A 24,412-nucleotide genomic window follows, 5' to 3' on the forward strand; every position below is an offset into this window, starting at 1 on the left:
GGTTTGTTTTTTTTGTTGGCACTTCATGGAAAGCGACGTCGCTCGAACTAACCGAATGCAGAGATTTGGGGGCCAGGCTGTGAGTTCTCTGGATTTACTGCTCAGGCCGCCCCATTTCCCCTCCGATTCTCTGGGTAAAAACCATCCCGCCCCCCATCCCCAGCAGCTTTGGAAAGAGGTCCGCGTGTAATCTGAGCCATTCTGTCTCTCCACAACACACTCCGTTTTCACGGTTAAGAAACAGCTTCTTTGTGTTCTGTACGGAGAGGAAATACCTCATATCATAATTGTATGCTGCCTCCTGCAATCAATGAATAGAGTTCAAGGCGATTTCAGGCTCCAGAAAGACACAAGGTAATCTAGCACTGATGCTTTAGGGTCAAATGAGATGAATGCATGGGTTTTTTTAAATGAAACTACTCCTATTTACCGTCTTACTGTGTCGGTGCATTTAAACCTCGTTCCACAGGGGCTAGCCCAATGGCTCGGTGACATGCAGGGCACGCAGGCTTCCATTTCAAGACTTAGCACCTGCCTCTCTGGCAGCTCCTGGGAGGGAGGGGAGGGAAGCTGGCATGGGTGGTGCCTCAGCCCCCACCACCACCACCACGTAGGTGACACCTGCCGGCTGAACTCCCAGCTCATTTGTGCTGGGGTTCCAGAGGGGGCTAGGCCGGTGCCTCTCAGCCGAGGGCTACTGCCGAGGTACAGTGGAAGGATAAAAATAGGGGGGGGGGGGGGGGGCAGTCCTAAGAAAAAACACAGCAGGAAAAAACAAATCCAAAACAGAACTGAAGCTGCATAGGAAGCTCCGTGGCTCCTTCGCTCAAGGTTGTTAGCCAGAGACCATTACAGCCCAAAGCTCAAAAAGTAAGTAATCTGCTGGGCCATAAAAATATTTTAAAAAAAATTACACTTTCCACCCCACACACACACACCAACCAAACATTAACTTAACCACTTGGCTGCAGTAAGCCCAGCATAATCCTCTTGGCAGTGAAATGAACTGTGCTGATCCCGTGACCCCCACAAGATGTGCTGCCAATAGCGCCAGGTGCCAAGGATAGGGAAGATCTGAAGAGATAAGAGCAGGAACCGAGCCAGAAAAGAGGGATTCTCCGAGTACCAGGCGTGACTCTCTTTAGTAGAGACAAGTTAAGGCAGAAGGGCACCACGAATCTGAGCCCAAAGCTAAATATAATCGCAAATAACCTAACATGCCCCACTGCTCCACAAGGTACCATTCACGCCTCACAGCTACGCCTCAGAGCCTTAGGATTTTGCAGCAAAAGTCAAGTCAGTCAGTAAGGATCACGGAAAGAGGCCAGAGATTAGCCGACGTGCTGAATGCAGAGCGGGGGGTCCCGTTCCCAGGGGAGTAAATTTGCACGGCGGTGAAGGAATTGCCAAGCGGGACAGCTCGATATCCCCGGCTTGGTTCTGTGGGCTTGGGAAACGTGGCCGGGTTTCGTACCGCAGCCCTTCCCGCCCCTGCGCCCCTAACCTGCAGCAGAGACCATCAGCTCCTCCCTGGGGGGGGGGCTCCGACCGGTGCTCGGAATGAAATCCTAAGCGACTCAAAGATATGGAGTGCGGCGGCTGCACAGGGAAAAAACGCGAAAGAATGCAAACACAAAAGTTAAGCACAAGCGCCCGCTCCCAGTTAAAACGGAAAAAGGATGCATTTCAAACTACTAAAAAAAAAAAAATATATTATTATTTTAATTAACTTTCGTCTGCAGAGAGGCCTCCGACGGGTCTATGCTGAGATGACGGGACAGGCAGGGGACACCGCTGAAGAGAGGAAGGGCAGGGCGTGGCCAGTTTCACCTTCAGCAGATGTTTACTGCCAGGTCCACCACTAATATTTTCACAGGCTTTGCCTATCGAGCATAGATTAAAAAAAAAAAAAAGACAACCCCCCGCCCCCTCCCCCGGACACTCGAAAGTCATCGACCTTCTCAAAAATGGCCGTGCAACAAAAAGCCTCTTTTTTTTTTTCTTTTCATTTGTTACCTGTCTTCCTACTTCGCTGTTGTGCAGGTGCATCAGCTTAGTGGCTTGCGATCCTGATTTTTTCAGCTTCATGGGAGCATCTGAAAATTTGGAGCCCATGAGAAGGCCATAGTTGAGGTTGTCAGCACATCCTCCCCAGCGGTACCCAGGTTCGGGGGTCTCACCTGGGATGGGGCCACAAGAGCAGCCTGGGAGGTCCCCGGTGGTGCAGGCCCTCGCGATGGTGTGGCTGATGCCTGCAGCAGAGAGGGCATAGACGAATGCCGACTCTCTGGTACCTGAAAAGTGATGCAAAACAAAACAATAAACAAAATGTTTTAGTTGGAATTCCAAGCTCAGCCATCAACCCCACAGTAGGAGAAATGAAGTCAATGCAATGCAATGGGGAAAGAAAAAACGTCTAGAATGGGTAGATGTGAATCGGTTATTTACTCTTTTGGATAGTAGAAAGACTAGGGGGCACTCCATGAAGTTAGCATGGGGCACATTTAAAACTAAATCGGAGAAAGTTCTTTTTCACTCAACGCACAATTAAACTCTGGAATTTGTTGCCAGAGGATGTGGTCAGTGCAGTTAGTATAGCTGTGTTTAAAAAAGGATTGGATAAGTTCTTGGAGGAGAAGTCCATTACCTGCTATTAAGTTCACTTAGAGAATAGCCACTGCCATTAGCAATGGTTACATGGAATAGACTTAGCTTTTGGGTACTTGCCAGGTTCTTATGGCCTGGTTTGGCCACTGTTGGAAACAGGATGCTGGGCTTGATGGACCCTTGGTCTGACCCAGTATGGCATTTTCTTATGTTCTTATGTATTTGATTTCTGGTTCATGATAAGGTTATGAACTTAACGGGTAAGACCACGCCCTCACTGCATTTAGATATATTTTGTATACAGTGGAATACACGGGGAGGGATCACAAGGACGTGTCCTGTCCGTATTTTCATTTCACGAGTTACGGAACACGGGCGACCGCATCGCTCCCGAGGGGGAGAAATGAAACGGGGCCAGAATCCAGCGTCCGGCAGCCCTAACGCCGTGTCTCGCGTTATCGTTTCCCCGAAGCCGCGCCTCATCTTTATGCCCCTGTTTTGCAGGCTTCCTGGTGAAATCTTCCGTCCTATTGGGGTTTTTTTTTTTTTTTTTTGCTTCCGGCGGCGGCGGCCGGGAAACGCATCCTGCGCCGGACGGACCGGGGCGAGGCTTGGACCGACCAAAAAGAAACCCGGGGCCAAGCAACCACCTCTCAGATCCCAATAACTCGAGTTAAAGCCAGCGACGAGCCCCCCCCCCCCGTGCAGCCAACCTGGCCACACACGCCGGGACGTGTCGAGGGCCGGCGAGCAGCTAGCTGGATGTGCAGCGGGCTCATCTCCCACCAAGTATCCCCAGCCAAAGGTTATCCAGGATAACTTCAACCTACCCAGCTATAATTCTGCATACGGCCGAATAAATTAAAAATGCAATCTCTAGGGCCAGTAATGACCTGATCTCCCCTGCCAAAATTTAAGAAATATATATATATATATATATATATATATATATTGGGCCGAATCAGCCCTATCACCCCACTGCCGTGCTTAAAAATCAGCACCAAACAGCCCCCTCGCCCCCCGACTCTCCCTAGCCTTGTTTAATCCTCGTTGGACGAGGTGAAGCTGGAGACCCCCCCTCCTTCCACGTAAGAAAATGCACGGCGGGCAAAGCCTCCGGCAACCCCTTTGCCCTAAAAACAAACAAACAAACAAACACGTGGCCCAAATCCCTCCACGTCCCTCTTCATCCTGCCCGCCAGTAGCCAAAAGTCACGTGGCAGCGACCCCCCCCCCCCCCCACACACACACACACACACTTTCCACCCAACGTTACAACACTGCTGCCACCCCCAGCCTCCCTCTCCCCACTTGAAAAGGCGGTGGAAACCTCGTTGCTCTGCCAGTGACGCGGACAGCGCCCCCTGCGGCTGAAGGGCGATGCTAGATGCGGGGAGGACGTGCAGCACCTGGGAATCATGGGGGGGGGGGGGGCAGTGGGAGGGGCATCGCCGCTGTCTGATTTGGGCTACCCAAGGGCGGGCCTGTTATGTGTCAGAGCAGGGAGGGAGGCCGGCAGCTCTCCCTAGCACACATTTTTTTTTTTTTTTACCTCCTCCTTCAGGATTAAACAAAGCTTTGGGGAGGAGGAGGGGGGAGGGGATTAGTGCTAATTTTTAAGCAGAGCAAGGAGGGTGATAAGGCCACTATGGCCTGACCTTTTTTTTTTTTTTTTTCCTCTCACCCTCTCCAAGTTTAAAAAAAAAAAAAAAGATGGGGCTGCTGCTGGCCCAAGAGTTTTGATTCTTCTTCTTTTTTTTTTTTTAATGTATATGCTGAATATAGCCTTTAGGACTATACGCTGAATATAGCCAGGTAGATTTAAAGTTATGCAGGCGCATGTACTCGGATAACTTTTGGACTGCTCTCAGGCACAACCAAACTTTCCCGGAGGAGTTACCCAGCTAACTCTGAATAAGTCATCCAGCTAGCTTAACTCCACTCCGGAAAGCCTCCAACGTACGCAGATAAATGTCATCCAGGTAATGCCTTAGCCAGGTAAAATGTATCTGGGTAGAGGCGCTGGAAGTTTAAACCTCGGGGGTTTGTCCGGGTGGCTCAAAATGTTTGCCAGGCAAACCTCTTTAAAAAAAAAAAGGGACCTCAACCTTCTTTTCCAAAAGTTACCGTCTACATCCTCTTCTGTCCTGCACAAACCCGACTCCTCCCCACCCTCCGTGCCTCTTCAGTATTCTCCCGCCCTAGGCCTTCTCGCTTGCTGCACTCTGCAAGCCCCACTCCCTTGCCTCTCCTCATTCACCAAGCCCAAACTCCTGTGTGCCTTCGAACCCTATTTCAAATCCGGTTCCTTGAAAAACCTTCTATTCGAGCCCCGGTCCCCGGCTCCCAGTGGCCGAGCCATTCGCCGTTTCACGTCCCCTTGTGTTAATGCCACCCACTAGCTCGCGAGTCCAGCTGGCTACGAAACCGTCATCCCTGTGCTGCTGTAATTTGCTATTCCTTTTATGGCTTTGGTGTGCCTTGCTTAACTTGCCTTTAATCTTCCTTCCTATGGGCAATACGTTCTAAAATAATAAGGGGGACACCGGGAGTGCCTGCCTGCCCGCAGAGCTGGGAGTAACCAGGAGGGCGACAGTGAGGGAGATGGACCGGCTATGGAGCAGGGCAGCGACTCCCTCCGCCTACCTGACCGACCCCCACATCCTGTCAGTCCGGGTTTTCAGAATATCCATGGCGAGTATGCATGAGAAACATTTGCATACATTACAGGCCTCGTGCATGCAAATTTACCTCATGCACATTTATGGTGGATATCCTAAAAAAACAAAGAAACAGCTGAGGAGCCACGGGGACAGGTTTGGGAACCGCTGGAGTGGGGTCTGTGGTAAAACAGTGGGGGGGGGGCGGCGGACCGGGTGAGCCAGGCGGTCCCAACCTGCCGGGAGTGTGATCGTGCAGGAAGCGGGTCGGTGCCCTGCCGCAGCCACCTGGACATTGTTTATGCCCCCAAACCAAGGCCCTGCTCTGAAACGGAGCTCCGTTGGCTCCGTTTCGTTTTCCAGTGCAAACAAAATTAAAAACGTGTCGAGGAGCAAATAAATAATGGATAAGACGCGCGCACGCCAGGGCAGGGCCGTGTGTTTTTGAAAGAAAGTGAAAGAGCAGTGGCTTCGCGTCCCGCCAGTAAAAAAAAACGCTTTGAAAGCCGTCCAGGTTCCAGCCGAGGTAAAGGGCCATCTCAGATTTAACTGGCGAGCCCCACTCTTGGCTGAAGCGCGATGATAATTTAAGACAAAAATGTTGGGCGCGCCCCCCCCCCGTCTACACACAGCAACAGTGCTGGACGCAGGGTCAGCAGTTCCCCTTTTCTTTTCTTAGCCCTTTTGTAACTTCTGATTTATTTCAGTATGGGCCCCCCCGGGGGATTGCAAATGAAAGCAGCTTGAGGCTCAATGCGCCTCCCCCTCACCTCGTTCCAGATCCTGCTGGAAGTGGGGTGCCAGCTCGATGGAGGAGCAGTTCCAGCGCATGTCGGAGAAGGCTTTGTGGCAGGTCTTCTTCACCTCTTTGGCTGCCTGGATGATGGTCTGCATGAGTTCCAGGTTGCTGCGGCACAGCTGCATCTGAGAGGAAACCAAGCCTTCCAGCTGCTTGCAGTGCTGGGTTTGATTCAGGGCCAGGGCGGACGGGGTCTTGGACAAGGCTCTGAAGAAACAAGAGTAAATACTGGGATTATTGATGCAGCAACTTCACATCCTGGCACTCTTCTGCCCTTAAAAAAAAAAACAAAAAAACTTTATTACTGTCATGAGCGATACCGTCGGCCCCCGGGCCACTAAAAGAAAGCATCAGGGAGTCTGTCAAGGTCACTGCTGCAGAGGCGACGGGAAGGATCTGCGCTGTTCGGCACAAATCTGGAAAGATTTTGGTTTCAATGTATTGCTCAGTCTTTTCAGGCATGCACTGGATAACTAGGTCAGGTAGGGACATTAACCAAACAAAAAGACATTTAAAAAATAAAACTAAATCAGCTGGGAGGGCCATGAGCCACAGCAGCTCTACTGACCAACAGGCTCGAGGTACAGCTCGTGGACCAGAATGTTTTATGACAGCCCACGTAGGGCTAAAGTCCACGGGTACAGACCTTGGCCCACGTTTTCCAAGTGGATTTATACGCACAAGTCCGCTATTTATTTATTTATTTATTTAGAAACTTTTATATACCGGCATTAGTGGGTACATCATACCGGTTCACATAATAACTGAAAGTTTGGAAAATACATTTCAACAGGGAGAAAGTAACTGGGCAGGGGATAAAATAAATAGGCAGTAGGAAAGATAGTTAAAAAACAAGAAAGTCATAACCAGAGACTGAGAAAAGACTGACCAGCTATGAAAACGCATGGGTTGCCCGGGTCCACCGGACCCCAAGCAGGTGTCACTCTCTGCGTGTACATTTTTTCTGTGCACGCTTGCAAAAAAAAAAAAAAAAAAATCGATAGCACGTGCGCACGTTTCTTTTCCCGCCCCCCCCAAACTCCGCCCTCCTGAAATGCCCCTTCCTAGTATGAGTCAAAGCAAGCACAAAATGGGGTTTCACGTGCTCTCTTACACAGGCAAAACCCCTCATTGATTTTTTTAAAACGCCACGCGTGTGCATACAACAGGGAAGTTTTTGTGCATGCAAGTCACTTTGCAAATCGGGCCCTTTCGGCCTACACAGAATAAATAAATACAGTTCAGTCTTAACTTTGACCTTTGGAACATACGGTCACTGCGAAGGTGACTCGTGATGCCCGGAAACCTCCTGCACGAACTTCTCCTTCATCCAGACATGTTAGGGGAGACGTTAGCTCCTAAACTGGCAGTGAGTTTTATTAATTTGCAGCGGGTTTTTTTTGTTTTTTTTTATAGGGCACCCACAAAATCACCAGAGGAAGAAGTGAGACTGTAAACACCGTTTTTAAGTGGTGGGGACCAGAATTTTGAATGTTGAACGAAACCTGACAGGGAACCAAAGAAAGGGGCCCCAGAAGTGTTGTGTTTGACCGACCACCCACTCTTACCTCCAGCCCTGAGCGGGATTCCCTAACATCGGAGCAGGGACCCCCCCCCCCCCCCCCCCCGGATGGAAGCACAGCGGGCCACCACACCTGAACAGGCTGACACGCCGGTCTGAGGAACGCCACCACCAGCTGCCCTGGGCGTCCCTAGGTGCACACGCACTGAACTTGCTGATTTTAGAGGGCCTGCGGGAGGAAATGCCCCGCAGTGGCCCTCTGATGATGTCGGGAGCCGCTCTGTATTTAAGGCTCCCTCCGGTGCGCCTCGGCAATAGGTCGACTCCGTTGGAGTAGTGGCTTGCCTCTGCGTTCTCGGTTCCTGATCCTTGCCTCCTGGCTTCTTGTTTTATTTATTTATTTATTATTTAAAAGTATTTATATACCACTTTATAAAATTGGTTTTGTCAAAGTGGTTTACATTGAATAAAAATAATAATAAAAAATAATGTAAAAAATAAAAGTATAAAGAAACAATCAAAAACAAATTGAATTAAAAATACATAAAAAATACATAAAAATAAAAAAAATACATAAAAGTACATAAAATTAATTAATTAATGAATGGCTGGAACAAGTTCCAGCTAGAGGTAAATCAAATATTTACTGAAATAAGAAAAATAAAATTGTTCCGCTGCGTGCCTGAGTTGCCGTGTTCCTGGCTCCCTTGCAAGTCTGGTCTTCTGGGGTTCTTGTCTTAAGGTCTGCCTCCCTCATCTGTCCTGTTGCTCTTCCTGTCCCTTCAGACTGGATTCCTGGCTTTGACATCAGACTATACCTTGACGTCACTCGACCTCCGCCTGCCTGCCCAGGCCTCTGCCCGAACCACGACGCTGAGCAAACTCCGCCTGCCTCTGACCACAGCCTGCACCAGTCTCTGCTGCCTGCCCTGACCACTGCTTGTACTGACTCCTCTTCTCTCCGTGCTGACCTGTAACACCCTACGCGACGGATCTACATCTCCTCGGGGGCCTACGCCAGCCGGCCCCGGCACCCGAGGGCCCAACCTAAGAAGAACAAGGGCTGGTACTGGTGAAGCTCCAGTTGGGCCTCTGCTCCAGCCAGCTCCACCTGCCGACGGTGGGAACCCGCGGGGCTCCTCCCCGCGGGGTTGCACCAACCGCACCTCTTCTGCAACAAGAAGCAGGGAAGACGCAAGAGTACCGAGTTTGGCAAGAGAGAGGCCAAACAGCCAGCCACTAAAGAGCAGAATGAGGATTCATAACATTTACCTTCATTTTATCTATGTGGTTGCAACCATGGGGGGGAAAAAAAAAATTCAGTTTGTAGACGTTGAAAGAATCCTGTTGAAGGAGTTTCCGTTCAGAGGGCATCAGCTGCACGGTGGTCTCTATATGTCTAAAACCCGTCAATTCAACCGGCTCAAGGCTGAATCCGTTCCATCCAGGTTGTCCGTGGATGCGGATATAGTTTGGGGGGGAAGAATCAACCCCAACCATTCTTGCAGTTCACAAGGCGTTTGCCATTTCAGTTCTGCTGAAGGGCGCGTCACCTTAAATACACTTTAATGGCATTGTGACCGCTTCAATACAAATCGCAGACAGAAGGATGAAGGAACTTTTACCCCATTAAAGTTATACTTTCAAATAACGCATGCACGGAGGAGAATCAGACGATGAGGCCGATGTACCACAGAGTGCAACATTCCCGAAATATGCTTCACGAGCTACGAAGGGCCTACGCACACACACACTGTGGGCCAGCCAAGTTTTAGGTAGCTTTACACATGCGAACATTCAACTTCATAACGAGCAACTGCAAAATGAAATTAACTAGGAGCTTGTGGTCAAGTTACATGCAAAAATCATCTTCTCCAAGGGGCTATAACAGAAACTTTACATGACATTCTCAATGAGGCGTAGCTAATGTTTGTGAGAAAAAAGGTCTGAAGCAAAACTGCGGGTGCTATTTTTTTCTACCAAGCGTGTTGGCATGAAAGTTCCAGCAGATAAACAGTACGTAAAGTTATGTAGGATACCCACGTGTAAAAGCAGTTTCAGCGAAGGCTCGGTAGCTCACAGGCAAGCAAGGTCTTGGTGCAAAAGCAAACTTTCACTTTGGAATGAATTGCAAAAAAGAGGCGTGGTTTGCTCTATGCTGAGTGCACGCGGTTGTGCCGGTACTCGGATTAGGCTTGGAGAAACCAGCAATTTTTTTTTTAGATTGTCAGAAGGATGAAAATTTTCAAGAGTGCGCAAAGTGCGTTGTGCACAACACTCGCTGTGCCTCCAGGCCAGCACGCTTTTTGGAAAACTGAACCCATAGGGGTAGATTTTCAAAGGGTCATGCGTGTAACGTACGCGCGTAGCCCCCCCCCCCCGAAAACCTACCCCTGCGCGCGCCAAGCCTATTTTGCATAGGCGCGGTGGCGCACGCAAGCCCCGGGATGCGCGTACGTCCCGGGGCGGGCCCAAGTCCTCCAGCACAGCGGCTGTGCCGGGGGGATGGCGCGCCAGCACGCGCAAGTTACGCGTAACTCTGTCAAATAAGGTTTGGGGGGGGGGGGGGATTTAGGTAGGGCCAGGGGATGGGTTAGATAGGGGAAGGGAGGGAAAGGTGGGGGGGAAATCGAAAAAAAAGTTCCCTCCGCTCCGATTTCGGAGCAGCCTTGGAAGGAACGGGGAAAGCCATCGGGGCTCCCCTTGGGCTCGGCGCGCACCCCCTTGCGCGCGCCGACCCCGGATTTTAAAACACGCCGGGTAGCGCGCACAAATGTACCCCGCGCGTGCTCCTTTAAACATCTGGCCCATGATGTGGTGCACGAGCTTCTGAGACCACACAGCACCCTTCTTCAAGATGGGCCTGTAAGGCTGAAGGACAGGTGAGAGAGATAGGCAGGCCAAGACATTACCTCCCGGGGGAATCTCGGCACGGCAGAAAAGTTGCACAGGATTCCCCTCCTGTGCAGAATGTTGCGCTGTCCCCACAGATAATTTGCACAGGGACTGGGAGGAGAAAACCACAATACTGGCCCACGCAAACCAACAGGAGGAGGAGGAGAAGGGAGGCAGCATTGCTGGCTGAAGGAGACCTCCACCTGTGCAAGCTTGAAGAACAGAATGGCGTGAGCCTGGGAGAAGGCGGGGGATTGGTGGGGGTCCAGCCTGTGTGAGAGAGAGCGGGGGGGGGGGCATTGTGGTTTGAGTCTGATGAAAGAGAGAGACAGACAGTAAGAGATGTGGGGGTTCATGGGGAGATGGGATGAGGGACAGAGAAAACTAGGGTGATGGGCTTCAAGGAAGTGGGGAGGGGGGAAGACGCCAGGAGGAAGGTTCAGGTCATGTGATATAGGAGTATGATACTCTGGGAGAATTCCGCACAACACAAAAAAATATGGCATCTTTGAATAAAGATTTTTTTTTAAGGCAATTACTATATTGTGCTATCTTGGCAAATAAAGTATGCAGAATTTTTAAATATTGTGTGCAGAAATGTTCATGTTTTGCATAGAATTCCCCTAGGAGTAAAGAAAGGCGACTGTAAAAGCAGAAAGGGAATCTAGTGCTACAAAACTTCCACCTGCTAAACCCACTTACAGCAGAGATAAAATGCCACTTTACCAAGCCAAACCAAGCAATATCACATAACTATAGAGTGTTACCAGTTGGGTTTCAGAGCTGTCGTAGTCAGCTAACAGTGCACAATGAAAAATAATCTGTGCATGCCCAAAATTTCTATTATATTCGGATACTGTAGGCCGGCATGCCAAGGAGCCGCAAAGAAAATACACTCGAAGCAGCTACATGCAACGTACAATGAAATCAGTTCTTGATTAGAAATGTTCAGGCACACAACGCTTTTCTAGCTAGCATGATCCTCCATAGTGAAGTTCAGGAATGGGTAGGGCTCGTCCTCGAAAGTCACAAATGAAAACCAGAACGTGGGACGGCGAGAATTTCCACCCTGCAGCCTGCTCGATGCCCGAATCCTCACCGCCTAGCTGCAGGGTTTCCCCATTACCTAGGCCACGGGTCTGTGTTACAATCGCATCAGCCAGTGTTGCTCTCCTCTGGCTCCAAGCCTGCGCGAGTGCTTTCATCTCCGGTGCCAAACTCAGGGAAAGTACGGCTTCAGGCATGAGCGGATGAAACCGGGGTAGGCTCGCGATCCACTGGCAGTGCCGAGCAGTGACACGGGCTCTGAGGTTACAGTGGGACAAAAAAGTCTGTGGCAGGTGGAGAAAGAAGGGGAAAAAAAACCCAGAAGCCCCCGCTCCGGAAGGATCGAGCAGGCCGCGAGAGAGCCACCGGCGCCATCGCAAATCCAGCGCAACTTCAGAGTCAGTCTGACAATTAAACCCATTCCTACCCTGAAACTCCTGCCCCGCTCCTCTCCCCGCATCCTGCCATCCATGCAGAGAGGGTCAGAAAACAAAAAAGTCAGGGTCCCCCTCAACAGCAAGGCGAGGAGGGGGAGAGAGTTGGATTCTTCAAGAATGCCTTAGACGTCTTGCACGTTGTCTTCCTGCCCCTCTTCCCAGACTTCAGAAGCAGTTGGAAGCTTAGGTCGTACCCCGATTGCAAGCAGAGCTTGTGTGGACTTTGGAAAAGTGGTTTTAAAAAAAAAAAACCCCCACACACACCAACACACACACACCACGAGGTGACGTCTGACCCTTTATGGAAGTTGGGGGACAATAATTGCTTCTTTGTAAGCAGGTCTGTTCCGAGCCAACACTCGGAGCAATAGAGGGGGGGACGGATGCACCACCCACGACAGAACTAATATTTGGATAAATCGGGTTTCCCCATTCCGGACTGCCTGCGCGCAAAAGTACAAGCCGTGCAAGAAACCTCCTCGCGTTTTGGGCCTGCTGCCAAAATGGCTGCCTCGGTAGCTGTCAACCACGGTCAAGCAAGGAAGCGAGCAGGGGCTCACCCCCGATTCTGTGCCCGTACCCAAAGACAGAGGCCCGGCGCTCTCTAATCATCTCCTAGAGATTATACAAACGTCTGTTACCCGTGAACTGCAGGAACCGAAGGGTCCTCGGACAGCAGTAGAGTCAACAGGAAAAACAGATGCCAAAGAAAAAGCTTGGATCCCCCGGAGCATAAAAATACACCCATAAACAGCAGCCCCCCCTTTTGTGGCCAATATCTCTAAGTGACCCTCTGGGGGCAATTGTGATAGTAAATGTTCTGGGAGTGGTTAAAAAAAAAAGGAGGGGGGTTTGGGTTGATGTTTTTTTTAAACTTTCTTACTGCAGCTTGGAGAGAGAGAGAGACTCCGGGGCTTAGGTGGGCCTTGGGTGATGTCAGCTCAAGCAGGAACACATCCTGAACTTCCTGTGTTATTACAATCGTGCGGTGAGTGAGAACAGAAAGATGGGCTTCGAACAACACGCTGAGAGCGCCTCTGACCTGGAAGCTGTTGAGTAGGCAGGCAGACAAAAGGTGACCTGAAGGCCATATTTTGACAAACTTGCATTTAATCACCAGAGGACGGACATTAAAGGGCCCCCCCCCCCCGATGACCTACACAAAAGCAATAAACAAATCACAGTTGCGTCCTTTGCGGCGCGTCAGTCCACGTTTGGTGTTCGGCCGGAGACTCCCAGAAGTGGGAACCTGCCTTCGCCTGTTCTCTTTCTTCTCTTGATCCCGGAGGCCCCCCCCCCACTTTGACGGCCCGGCTTAAGGGAGGGGCTGCAGGGAACGCAGGCCGCAATCGTGTGGGCTGCGGGAAGCCTTTGCAACATAAATTATGCAGTCAGATGAAACATTTTTCATCTTCAAGCTTTTCGGTACACACTTTTGCGTACATAAGTCTGCTAAAGTTACCAACTGGTTCCCGCCTCTCCCCCCCCCCAGACAGGCTGATCCAGTCCTGGTGTTACCCCCCCCCAGACAATGAGCCTTATATCTCTCATTCTCCCCAAAAAAGCAGAACTACAAGGCTAGGGGTGCAATAAAGCCAGAATCGGGACTGTATTGCTCGTCCTGGATTAAAAAAAAATAATAATAATGGAGCTGTTGAAAATCCATCCGGCTCACAGAGCGAGAGAGAGAGTCCCTTATTTCATTTAATAAAAAGAACATCACATCTCACTGCAATCCGAACCCATTCAAAAGAGCAACGTTTTATAGATTTGTTCTTGCTCACATCACGTCTTTAGAACCGCAAACTTCTCTGGCAATTTAGGCTTCAGAGAGTGAAATTTAAAAAAAGTAGTTCTGCCAAAGGACTAAGAGCAGGGCACAGCCTGTCAGGAGATCCAGAATGAATACACAGGAAATAGAATTTGCATACTGTGCAGATCCAGGCTATGCAAATTTCTCTCCTGCATATTCACTGTGGATATTCTGGAAAAACTCAACTGGCGGCACAGTCTAGGAACGTGCAGTCATTTCATTTGCTATGTGTGCAGGGCTTTTTTACAGGCATAAAACAGGACTATTTGCATGAGTATGATTCTTGCACGTAAAATCAAAATCATGCATGGAAAGTAGGAAAACAAACGGCTACAAAAGAAAAAAAAAAGGAACGAAATGAAACAACCTGAATAAAATTGCACCCATGCACATCCCCTAAAGGGGTGCCCAGGACAGATTAAACTCTGCCTTAGACTGCAATGGGCTGTGTGCGTCATTGATGACATCACTGACCAACAAAATGGCGCTTCTCCAGATGTGCTGAATTGCCTGACGAAGAGCCACACCAAATGTTAGAAATGGAAAAGAATCATGCATCACATTGCTGCTGCCTTCTACCACCAATGCAATCATTGCCAGACTTCATTATAATAAAATAAAATAAAACAATATTCATGGCACCAGCCTCTCGTTATAGTGCGGTAAAAGCACAGGGACTGTAGGAATTTATCAGAGTTTTCCCCTGAACCAGGAATTTATCAGAGTTTTCCCCTGAACCAGGGTTGGTGAACTCCAGTCCTCAAGTGCCACAAACAGGCCACGTTTTCAGGATATCCACCATGAATATGCATGAGATTTGCATGCACTGCCTCCATGGTATGCAAATCTAATCTCATGCGTATTCATGGTGGATATCCTGAAAACCCGGCCTGTCTGTGGCACTCGAGGACTGGAGTCTGCCATCCCTGCCCTAAGTGGATATCGAACCCTGTTTTGCCCCAGAGCTGTATTTGTAAAATGTTTTGATTCATGATTTATGGAAGTGATAACGATACTGAGCGTTCTCCCATTTCACTCTGGAATATGGTTCCATGTGTGTGGTTCCACGACCCAAGGCAGCACCGCCCCCAGGCAAAAGCCTCGCTACCAGCGCTCCGCCCTTCCCCTTTTGGGCTTGTAATCTTGCAGACTGACTCAGCAGGGTGGCATAGCATTCCCCCCACCCCATGGCTCAGCACCCTGGGGAGAGAGTTAACTTCTCGTCCACCTTTGCACAGATCTCAGCTGAAAACAAGGCTTCGGGCCTAATCTGATCAACAACTTTCAAACCTAAAAAAAAAATATATAATTCTGAATGTTACAGGCAGGAATTGTTGCAAAAGATACTGCCCCAGCTCTCTCCTCCTCTCCCACCATCTCCCTATAAAAGACACTAATATAACAAAGGTAATTCTTCAAACGAAATTATTAGGATGGACAGCACAAGAAACAACACGGGCAAGATAAAGTGCAAGCTGGGATACTTAATATTCCTTCCAAACATTTTTTTTTCAGACGCTTTTATTGCATTTACGCAAAATCCCAAATAATCTACAATTGTTTGATGCTGTTGTTAAGGACCCTGAAACTTAAGCGTTTTCTCAAGGAATTTATTTGAAACTTAAAAATACACAAATAAATCATCAAAAAGATATCAGCACCACAAAATGAACCAAATCACTAAGGGGCTAAGTACGATAGACAATGATATACTCGGTCTCCCTTTTTTAAACCCCTGATAATGTTTGCTTTCCTTACAGTTTGGGGATTTTTAATTTTTTTTAATAACTGCTGTCTAAAAGCAAAAAAGATTTGAAAACCTTGAAGCCAAGGTACTAGATTGTGATGAACTTCCCACAGCAAGGTTAACTATCAAAACTGCTCTCGTGCGCCAATAGACATGAATATATGGGCTCACGGTGATTTGCCACTGTATTTTATAACCACCTGTGCGGAAACGATATGTGCCGCTTATAAAATACAAGCACATAGGCATGCATATATGCTCAAGCATGTAAAAACCAGAGAAATGCCGCTTTATCCAGCTACGTAGAGGCAGATAGCCAGATAAATCCTGAAAGCACTACTTAGACGGATAAGTAGTGCTTTTCAGACTTACCCAACTCAGTAGGTCTGCTGCTAAATAGCCGGATAAATCGGAATTTAGCCGGATAAATTCTGCTACTTATCCAAATAAGTTCAAAATGTGTCCATCTAAGTAGTGGCAAATGTGCTACTTTTCCAGGTCAGCTGTAATATAGGCAGAAAGGTGTGCACAGATGACATAACCATGTATTTGTACTTCAGCTTTTAAAGGGATACTTGAATAGATTTTACTCGTGTTACTAGGGCGCATTTAACCCGCGTAAGTCGGCTTTTACAGGCACAAGACAAGGGATTTTATAACATGCGGGTGGCAATGAAATGACCAGTTTTACCAATTAGTCCACCAGTTCACCTAGCCCAGCCGACCTTATAAAGACCCTTGTGGCTCTTCAGACTGAAGCTCTTTTTCACCCAGACTCCCCACCCAGTCATAGTTTTCATTTTTGAGATGCTTACGACACTTACACGTGATATTGAGGAGTAAATACATGCAAATAAAAGACTTGTGCACGTTACATGGGCAGTTTGCAAAAGAGCAATTTATGCTTGCAACCGTTGGCCCCGCCCAGTCTCACACCCCTCCCACCCCTATTTTCACTCGCGCAAGTTTATTTGCAATCCACGATTTACGTGTGTATTTTGCTCTTTTTAAAATACAATATACTCGTGCGTATACCGTTTTACGTGCACACACATTTTGTTTACATGCAAATCTTTTGAAAATTTACTTCACAATATAGTAAATTGTCGCACTATTATTATACCAATACTTCTATGCCAAAAAGCCCAACGGGGGAAAAAAAAAAGCATGCAGAGGTTTGGCGTGGAACCTTATGCAAAAGCTTTAAGGACAGCTCATTGACGTATCATTAGAGTTTTCAAAAATTGGCATTTGAAAAGCTAGTTTCACACATGGCTTTTCTACCCTCTGCTGCTGTAGTTAAGGGGCCACTTTGCATTGCAGTCACTCAACTATAAATTTAAATAAAATTTTGCATGCCAAAAACTGCATGGGAAATTTAGCTATTTGCTCTAGCAAGCACGCACTTTTAGATCGCAGAGTAGCCTTTGAAAAATTTAGCAGGTCTTAGTACATCGTCCTCACTTTAAGGCAGATCGCAACGGAAGCCATAAATAATTAAAACCTTATTTTCCTAGGAAAAATGGGTCCGAGAATCTTTGCTATAAATGGGCAAGAGAACTGTCCCCACTGAGCAGCATCCGAACACCGGACACATGGGGGCGGGGGCAGGGGATCAGTAAAAAAATAAAGGTGGGGGGGATTTAGGTAGGGGAGGGGCAGAAGGTAAGTTCCCTCAGAGGCTGCTCTGATTTCGGAGCGGCCTCGGAGGGAACAGGGAAAGCCATCGCGGGGCTCCCCTAGGGCTCGGCGCGTGCAGGGTGCAAAAGTGTGCACCCCCTTGCGCACGCTGACCCCGGGTTTTATAACATGCGCGCGGCTGCGCTCGCATGTTATAAAATCGGGCGTAGATTTGTGCGCGGCGGGTTGCGCACACAAATCTACACCCGCGCGTGGAAACGAAAATCTGGCCCATGGTAATTAAGGGCATCTCCAACCTGGTCTGGTGACCTCCCAGCCAATCAAGTTTTCTGGATATCCACCACAATTATGCAAGAGCTGGAGACCCAGTATTGACAAATGTAGCCCGTACATATTATTCTTTTTGGATATCTTGACATCCCGACTGCTTGTCAGGGTCACCAGGCCACGTTTGGGAAGCCCTGCTCTAAGATGATTCATTTACATGAATTCTCTGATAATGCAGTCAGATGGCGATGAATTAGCTTTAACTTTTTTTTTTTAATGTTTTCGTAGTTGATCTATGCAGAGCTTTTTCACCTCACCCATTGTATAGTTTATAACATGCTAATTATTCTCTGTATCATGGACTTGACTTGCCTAGGTTCGCCTCATACAGTACTGCACACATTCAGGCCGATGCAATAAAGTGCGCGTGAAAACCACGCGTCCAAACTGGGCACCTGTTTTTCTAATGAGCGCACATTCACCTCTCTTTGGTGCCCAGTGCAATACGTGAACGAGCCACCGAGCTAAAACGGACACCCTAGGGATAAACCGGGTGTCCCTCGCAAGTCCTTGGCATTGGGCACCCAGAAGACATAGCTGTGTGCAGGTTACCAAAAGAGACGCTCAATTTACGAGTGTCTGTTTTGTCCCGTGTCAGCTAACTGACCAGCACAATATACACACGGCCTGAAGTGTGTACATTCTGCACGTATATTGTGCACATAGAAATCTTTTTTTCAGGGAAGCGTTTTAAACTTTCTGCGGTTCCTCCTTCTTAGTAACGCGACAATACTAAGCATGGGGAACCACGGAAAGCATGATTTCTTTTTGTATTTTTGTTCAGCCCAATACGCGCTATAAGGTTTAAATGCCAGCGCCTGGGCTGGTATTCAATTCGCAGCGACAATAAGGACGCGTTTGGCAAGCGGGAATTTTTTGTACTGCGGGCAGAAGCTGCATGGTGTTTACATGGGATGAGGCTATTAGGGATGAGGAAGTTTGGATGTGCATATCCCCTTTTTGCATCAGATGTGCATCCAAACTGCGCGCCCAACTGCGGGTTAACCTGGGCACTAGCCCTTGTGACACTGAAGCGGCCCCACTGTGGGTGCCATTTAAATTTAATAAGTAATGTGCTCATTAAATAATCCATGTCACCCATCTCATTATAAAGACAGGCACCTTCACTGTAATAGGGCAACCTGCTCTACTGAATTACATCAGAAGCAAATAGTAAAGATATGCACACAAAAACATTTTGTTTTGGTTCCCTCATTCATTTTTCCCCTTTTCTGGTGCATTTTTTCAATTTGTTTCATTTTGTTTCGGTAGTTTGTGCATAGAAATGCCATTTTGCAAACATAAAGTCAATTTTCATGCATGTTAAAATTTAACATACATAAACTACCGAAACAAATGGAAACGAATGCCCATCCCCCAAATCGTACCAGAGGAAATGTTCAAGTGGTATGAAATCCATCATTGCTAAGCTCACCATAGCAATGCTTCCACTATAAAGCAACTGGCAGGAACAGACACATCTTTCATCGGGGTATTAAAAGAGAATTCTGAAAAGCTGCAGCATGGATTTTCTTGGAATTTAGAATTTAAAAAACAAAAAATTTGAATATTATTAGAATTGCAGAAAAGAATAAATAAGTTAAATATGTATATATTTATATAGATAGATAATATTATATACCCATACATACATACACATACCGTTTTTAAGTTTTATGTGATAAATACTAAGAAAAACAAACATTCACACTTCAAAAACTAATACAATGGTGTTTATCAGGTAAACACCACTGGATCCCCCACCGTCATCTCCCTTGCCTGCCTGGGATCCATAACTCTGTCTCCGGGCCTGCTCTGTGCTGCTGGCTCCTCAGCTGTGCAAGCTTTTTGGGAAAGATCTCCTCCCTGCTGCACAGCTGCTGCTGACAGAGCTAGGGGTACAAGAACCACAATCAGCGTTGAGCGCCCACTTTTCTAACACGCGCCCGACCACCTCTCCTGGGCACGCGATACCATATTTAAATGGGGGAGGGGGTGTCGTGCTAAAAAGGAGGCGTTAAGAGGCAGCAGCGCGCCCCGAGCGCCTCCTTAGCAGCAGAAGGCCCCGGACCGGTGGCTGTCGGCGGGTTTGGAAAATGGACGTTCAGTTTTACAAGCGTTCGGTTTCCTAACCTGTGCACAGCCAGGGGGGTTGGGAAAATGGGGCGCTGGTAGAATTGAGCATCCGTTTTCCTACCCTGACTGCCGGCACACTTTTTTTTTTTTTTTTAATTTATTTTTAACCTTTTGGTTCCTCCGAATTAAAACATCGCTCCTGGGCAGGCATTAAATTTCTGAGCGTAAAATGGGCGGAATGGGCGCAATTTTTTTTTTTTTCTGTATCTGGGGCGAATGACTAATAGCCTCATCAACATGCATTTCCATGTGCTGAGCGCTATTAGGTTTTTTTGGGGGGGGGGGGGGGGGGGGGGGGGGGTTGGCACGCGTTTTGTCCAAGCTAAGCGCCCTTTACGCTATTGGCCTGAATGAGCGGAGATAGGTGAGGAGACAAAAAAAACTCTGAAACTCATCAAATTATCAACATTAAAATAGCTAAAAAACTAACACTGAAATTTCTAAAGGAAAAGCCTAGAAACAGAAATATATATATATTTTACACATACATTGCAGCCGGCTGTTGTTTATCCGCGCAGCTGGTGAATTTACCAAGCTTATGTATTTTGCGACTTATTTATGGTCTCCATCTCCAATTTTGCAGGACAGGGCGCAGAGCTAACCCAGCAAGTTTTACCAGGAGCTGTGGTTCCCTCCCTCTCCTGAACACATCCAGGTGAATCTGCTACACCCCAGCGGCGCTTCCCTTCTCTGCCCCCCTCTCCTAAGCTGCAAAGGGCTCTCCCCCCTCCCCCCCCCCCTAAAAACAGAAACCAGAATTTTCAATTTTAAAAAAGACAAAATGAAAAACGTCAAGCAGCAGAGCAAATGCAGGAGAAAAAAAAGGGGCACCATTTGCAAAAGGAAGGAGGCCTTTCAGCACCTCCTCACATGGAGGCTACTAGTCCAAGTGCAACCTTTAGTCACCTGGTCTTGCTTTTTATTCAGAGGGTGGGAAGGGAGTGAAGGTCCTTTGATGGGGGGGGCATTACCTGTGACAAACGGGAACAAGGTCGGGCATCGACCAGGAAAGGAGCCTGGGCTTATGCCTCAAGCTCTCACAAACATCAGATCTTTGACAGTTTTAATAAGGGGGGGGGGGAGAGGCACCGTAAACAAGCTGAGATACTTAAATCTATCCAAAATAAAAACAAGATTATCCCTGGTATTTAAACACCCCCTTTCCCTATACTCACTCATTTGTAATAATTTTTTGGGGGGAGGGGGAATCTGTGTTTTGCATGGTACGGTTCACCAGAGACTGTGATTTCTCCGTTCTTTTTTATGCCCAAACTGCAAATCTTTCTTCTCTCTGTCAACCAGATGTTTGCAAGCTCTTTCGGTTCTTCCTGCGTACAAATTTCCGAATTGTGAAAATGATCAAGTACTTGGTAAAATTTGAAAGCATTACTCCGAGGGCACGTATATAATGACACACACAGAAAAAAATTATATATATATTTGGATATTTGGACCGCTCAGTGGATATTCAGCGCTATCCCCTCCTGCAGGTTTACCCGTGGCCATGAAATCTCGCACACCTCCACATTTCACACAAACAAGTGATTCTTGTGAAAAAAAAATGCAATATATAGCAGAGCATCCCTTTGACCGAACAAGCAGCGCACGGTTCCCTTTCAATTTTTACACAAGCACCACCATTGCAATGCAACCTGTAATTTCCTGCTATGGTCGGGTAACATTGGCCCTCGCTCGCTTCATTTTGCACCGAGCTGATGTAGGGAGCAGAGCTCGCCATGCCTGCTAGGCCCAAATGCATGGAGTTAATCCAATAAAAAGCTGCTGCCTATATACGGGGCTTTCATCTATTACGTTTTATCCTGAAAAGAAGTAGCTGGGGCCTTGTGAAGAGTCTGGACTCTGCCTTGCAGGGGATGTCTGCTGAGAAGGGGACATTGCTAAGTCCCCCTCCAGCTCTCTGACCTGTTGCTCACATGCGGAGCTGACCGCACCTCTCTGATCGGTCTGGGACGGGTCTGATCTCCGTCCTGCAGCCACCCCTAAGATTTGCAACTCGCACCTCCCTCGCCCCAGCCCTCTGGAAGAAAGCAGGGACAGTGGGACACATCACCGCCATCTTTCTTCGGTTAAAACTAAGGCGAGTCACTGGTAATAGCACAAAACGGGGAAATTAAAAAAAAAAAAAAAAAGCCTTAATCAAATCAAGCCCTAAGTGAACTAACACCAGCCGGCAGGCATTTTAATTCTGAAAAAAATTAATGGCAGAAGGGAAGATCGCTCCCTTATTACAAATCAATAAGCTGGAGATGAAAAGGTTTGTCTTCGTTCCCTCCCCCTCTCCTTTTTTTTGTTTGAAGGCAGAAGGGAATATAAAGCATTTAATTTTAGAATGAATTAAAACAAAAATGTTTAAAAAGCAGATGGGAACTTTTTTTTTTTTACGGCTTTGAATAAATCACAGCGCGCGGAGATCAGAAGCGAGAAACCTGGGTAAGGGGCACCCAGCAAAAACAGTAATAAATAAACTGGAAATCACAAGACGGTTTGCAAAACAATCCCAGCTGGCCCAGACTTTCGGTTAAGAAAAAAAATACAAAAGTGGAGGCCGGAACAGTTGCGCGCAGGTTTCCAGCAGGTGCGACTGGAGCAGGGGGTGGGGGGGGGGGGCATCTGGTTGCATTCATACTTCAAATACCGCTTTAATCTTAAACTTTCATCTGCCCCCACCCAGGGGAGGGGGTGGCCGGGAGGGTTGCCCATTTGGCTGCGAGATGTCCATTCCTTACCTAAACCGTCAGATTTTCAAAAAGTAGGGATTTAACCCCCTAAAGGCAGAAACCTTTCTGGGACACCTCGCACGGCTGCCCTGAAATGCCACCTTGGTGGATAGGAATGCAATTAGCACTCCTCTCTCTCTCTAAAAACAAAACAAAACTTAGGCACAGTTTCTTATGGAGCCCAGAGGCAGGCTGCCAAACACTTTAATTTCATTTCTAAAGCTATATGGGGCCCTTGGCTTTTTATTGTTATCAAACAAGTCTCTGGTTGCTGTGGGAGAGTTGTGGGGGGGGGGGGGGGGTTTCCCCCCATTGCTTTTATTTTACAGTGATTTTCACTTCGGTTTTAATTACTGAAACGTCAGAGAAGCTTCCAGCTGCCCAGCCGAAAGAATCCCGGGGGAGAGGCTGGGACAGCGCCAGGGGGGAAAGTCACCCACACACCGTCCCCCTCTCTCTCGCTCCCCCACCCCGGAGCCAGGGATCTCCGGCAGAGGGCAGGCCCCAACCCTCCGGGCGTCGCACGAGGCCGTCCACCCTTCCTGGGGGTAGAAATCGGATCCTGAAAAGCCTTCTCAGACCTGGAGGGGGCGATCTGCTGCTTCCTCGGAGGATGAGGAAGGTATTAAGCGAGGCTATTTTCGCATCGCAGGATCAATAATATATATATGTTCTGATTGCATGGTTCCCAAGTGTTTTTTAGCATATTATCCCCTGCCTTACTATCAAAGTCTGACAAGTTCAGAGTTGCAGGGTCCAGAGGGACTGTGCAGTGATGTTAGGTAACTTTGATCCCTTTTTTTTCTAAACATCCCGGTTTAATATTCTGCACCTCTCAGGCACGCATCTAGTCTTTCCGCTTCCCAGCGTTTCACTACGGCCCTTCATATCGCCGATGGTTAAATTTATAAGATTGCATCTGTAAACTCGCCTCCAGCTCACGTTTGGAAAGGGCAGCCACTACTTAAATCTAAAATCCAAAGACAGGCACATCGATTCACATCCAGATTGCAAAGTTACAAACCGAAAGCCATAGAGCGAGTCAAAGGAGAAAATATAATCTTATTTCTAGATAAATGGTAAGTAAGGCTCGCACATTTCCAAGGAGGAAGATTTTTGTTTTCAGGGCAAATCCAGCCAGAGGAGCGGACTGGATTTCTTCTAGATCCTCAAGTGAACGGGGCCGATCTCCCCTCAGGTGATCCTGAACCCTCCCTGCCCAGTGCCTACCCATCAGCCTTTCCTTGGTTTTAACGCCTTATTTAAATCGCAGGCAACAAGCCCCAAGGCGATTCATTCCCAAAAGCCTTCAAGAAAGAAAAGAAGCGTTTCCAACTAGGTTGAAACTGATTCTGGGAGCCTTAGGAGGGTGCATGCACGTTACCCCCCTGTTATTCTCTCTTTCAGAAGCCTGACTGGAAAAAACAAAACAAAACATTAAAGGGCAAAGTTCTTGCTGGATGAAATCACTTTTCAAAATGTGTTCATCGCGTGGAGTGAGCCAAAAACAAGATGCTAAAGTCAGATTTATAATATAAAACAGTAAACAGCACTGCTGCACGGCGTCCAATGCTCCATTCTACACGGGGGGAAGAGAGCATTGAAACTAAGGCTTTTAATTCGTTCATTTATCTCGTGGGTTTTCTCTTAATTTTGATTATGCGTAAGCCATACTCACAGCCATTTGATGCCATGGCACATTCCGGTTTGTAATACCAGCGACAAGAAAGCGGTAGAAAGCAAACGCGGCCACAGCTTCATTTTCGCACAGGAACGCGCAACTCCAAAAAAAATAAAATCGCAGGGAAATTAAAAAAAAAAAAAAACCACTTTGGCCAAAACCAAAATTAAAATATCCGATGTATCCAGATGGATTCCGTCAAGTTAGCCGCTTGTCCTCTTGGCCTGGAGGATAGGACCTGCTGGAGACAAAACATATAAATCCGGTTGAGATATTAACGCGGTGAAAGATAAATCTATTTTTCTAGAGAAGTGTTTGGTGAATCATGAACTCTCTCTTTTTTTTCCGGGTACTTTTTTTAT

General features: G+C 47.7%; 1 protein-coding gene across 3 annotated transcripts in view; it reads right to left on the minus strand.

Annotated features, from left to right (window-relative positions):
• The window catches only part of LOC115091871 (protein Wnt-11), a 104,295-nt gene that overhangs the window by 77,077 nt on the left and 2,806 nt on the right, over positions 1–24,412 (minus strand). Inside the window, exons 2-4 of one of the 3 annotated variants that reach the window (XM_029602153.1) lie at positions 24,048–24,288; positions 6,038–6,273; positions 2,017–2,294 (exon numbers count right to left, since the gene is read on the minus strand). In XM_029602153.1, coding sequence (XP_029458013.1) covers positions 2,017–2,294; positions 6,038–6,273; positions 24,048–24,130 — 597 coding nt within the window. In that variant the 5' untranslated portion in view covers positions 24,131–24,288. Of the gene's footprint in view, positions 1–2,016; positions 2,295–6,037; positions 6,274–12,850; positions 13,009–24,047; positions 24,292–24,412 lie in introns of those variants that run through there. The other 2 variants (XM_029602152.1, XM_029602154.1) reach the window with 2 other exon arrangements.

Source organism: Rhinatrema bivittatum, chromosome 5 (genome assembly GCF_901001135.1).
Source record: "Rhinatrema bivittatum chromosome 5, aRhiBiv1.1, whole genome shotgun sequence".
In the NCBI taxonomy this organism is placed as follows: Eukaryota; Metazoa; Chordata; class Amphibia; order Gymnophiona; family Rhinatrematidae; genus Rhinatrema; species Rhinatrema bivittatum.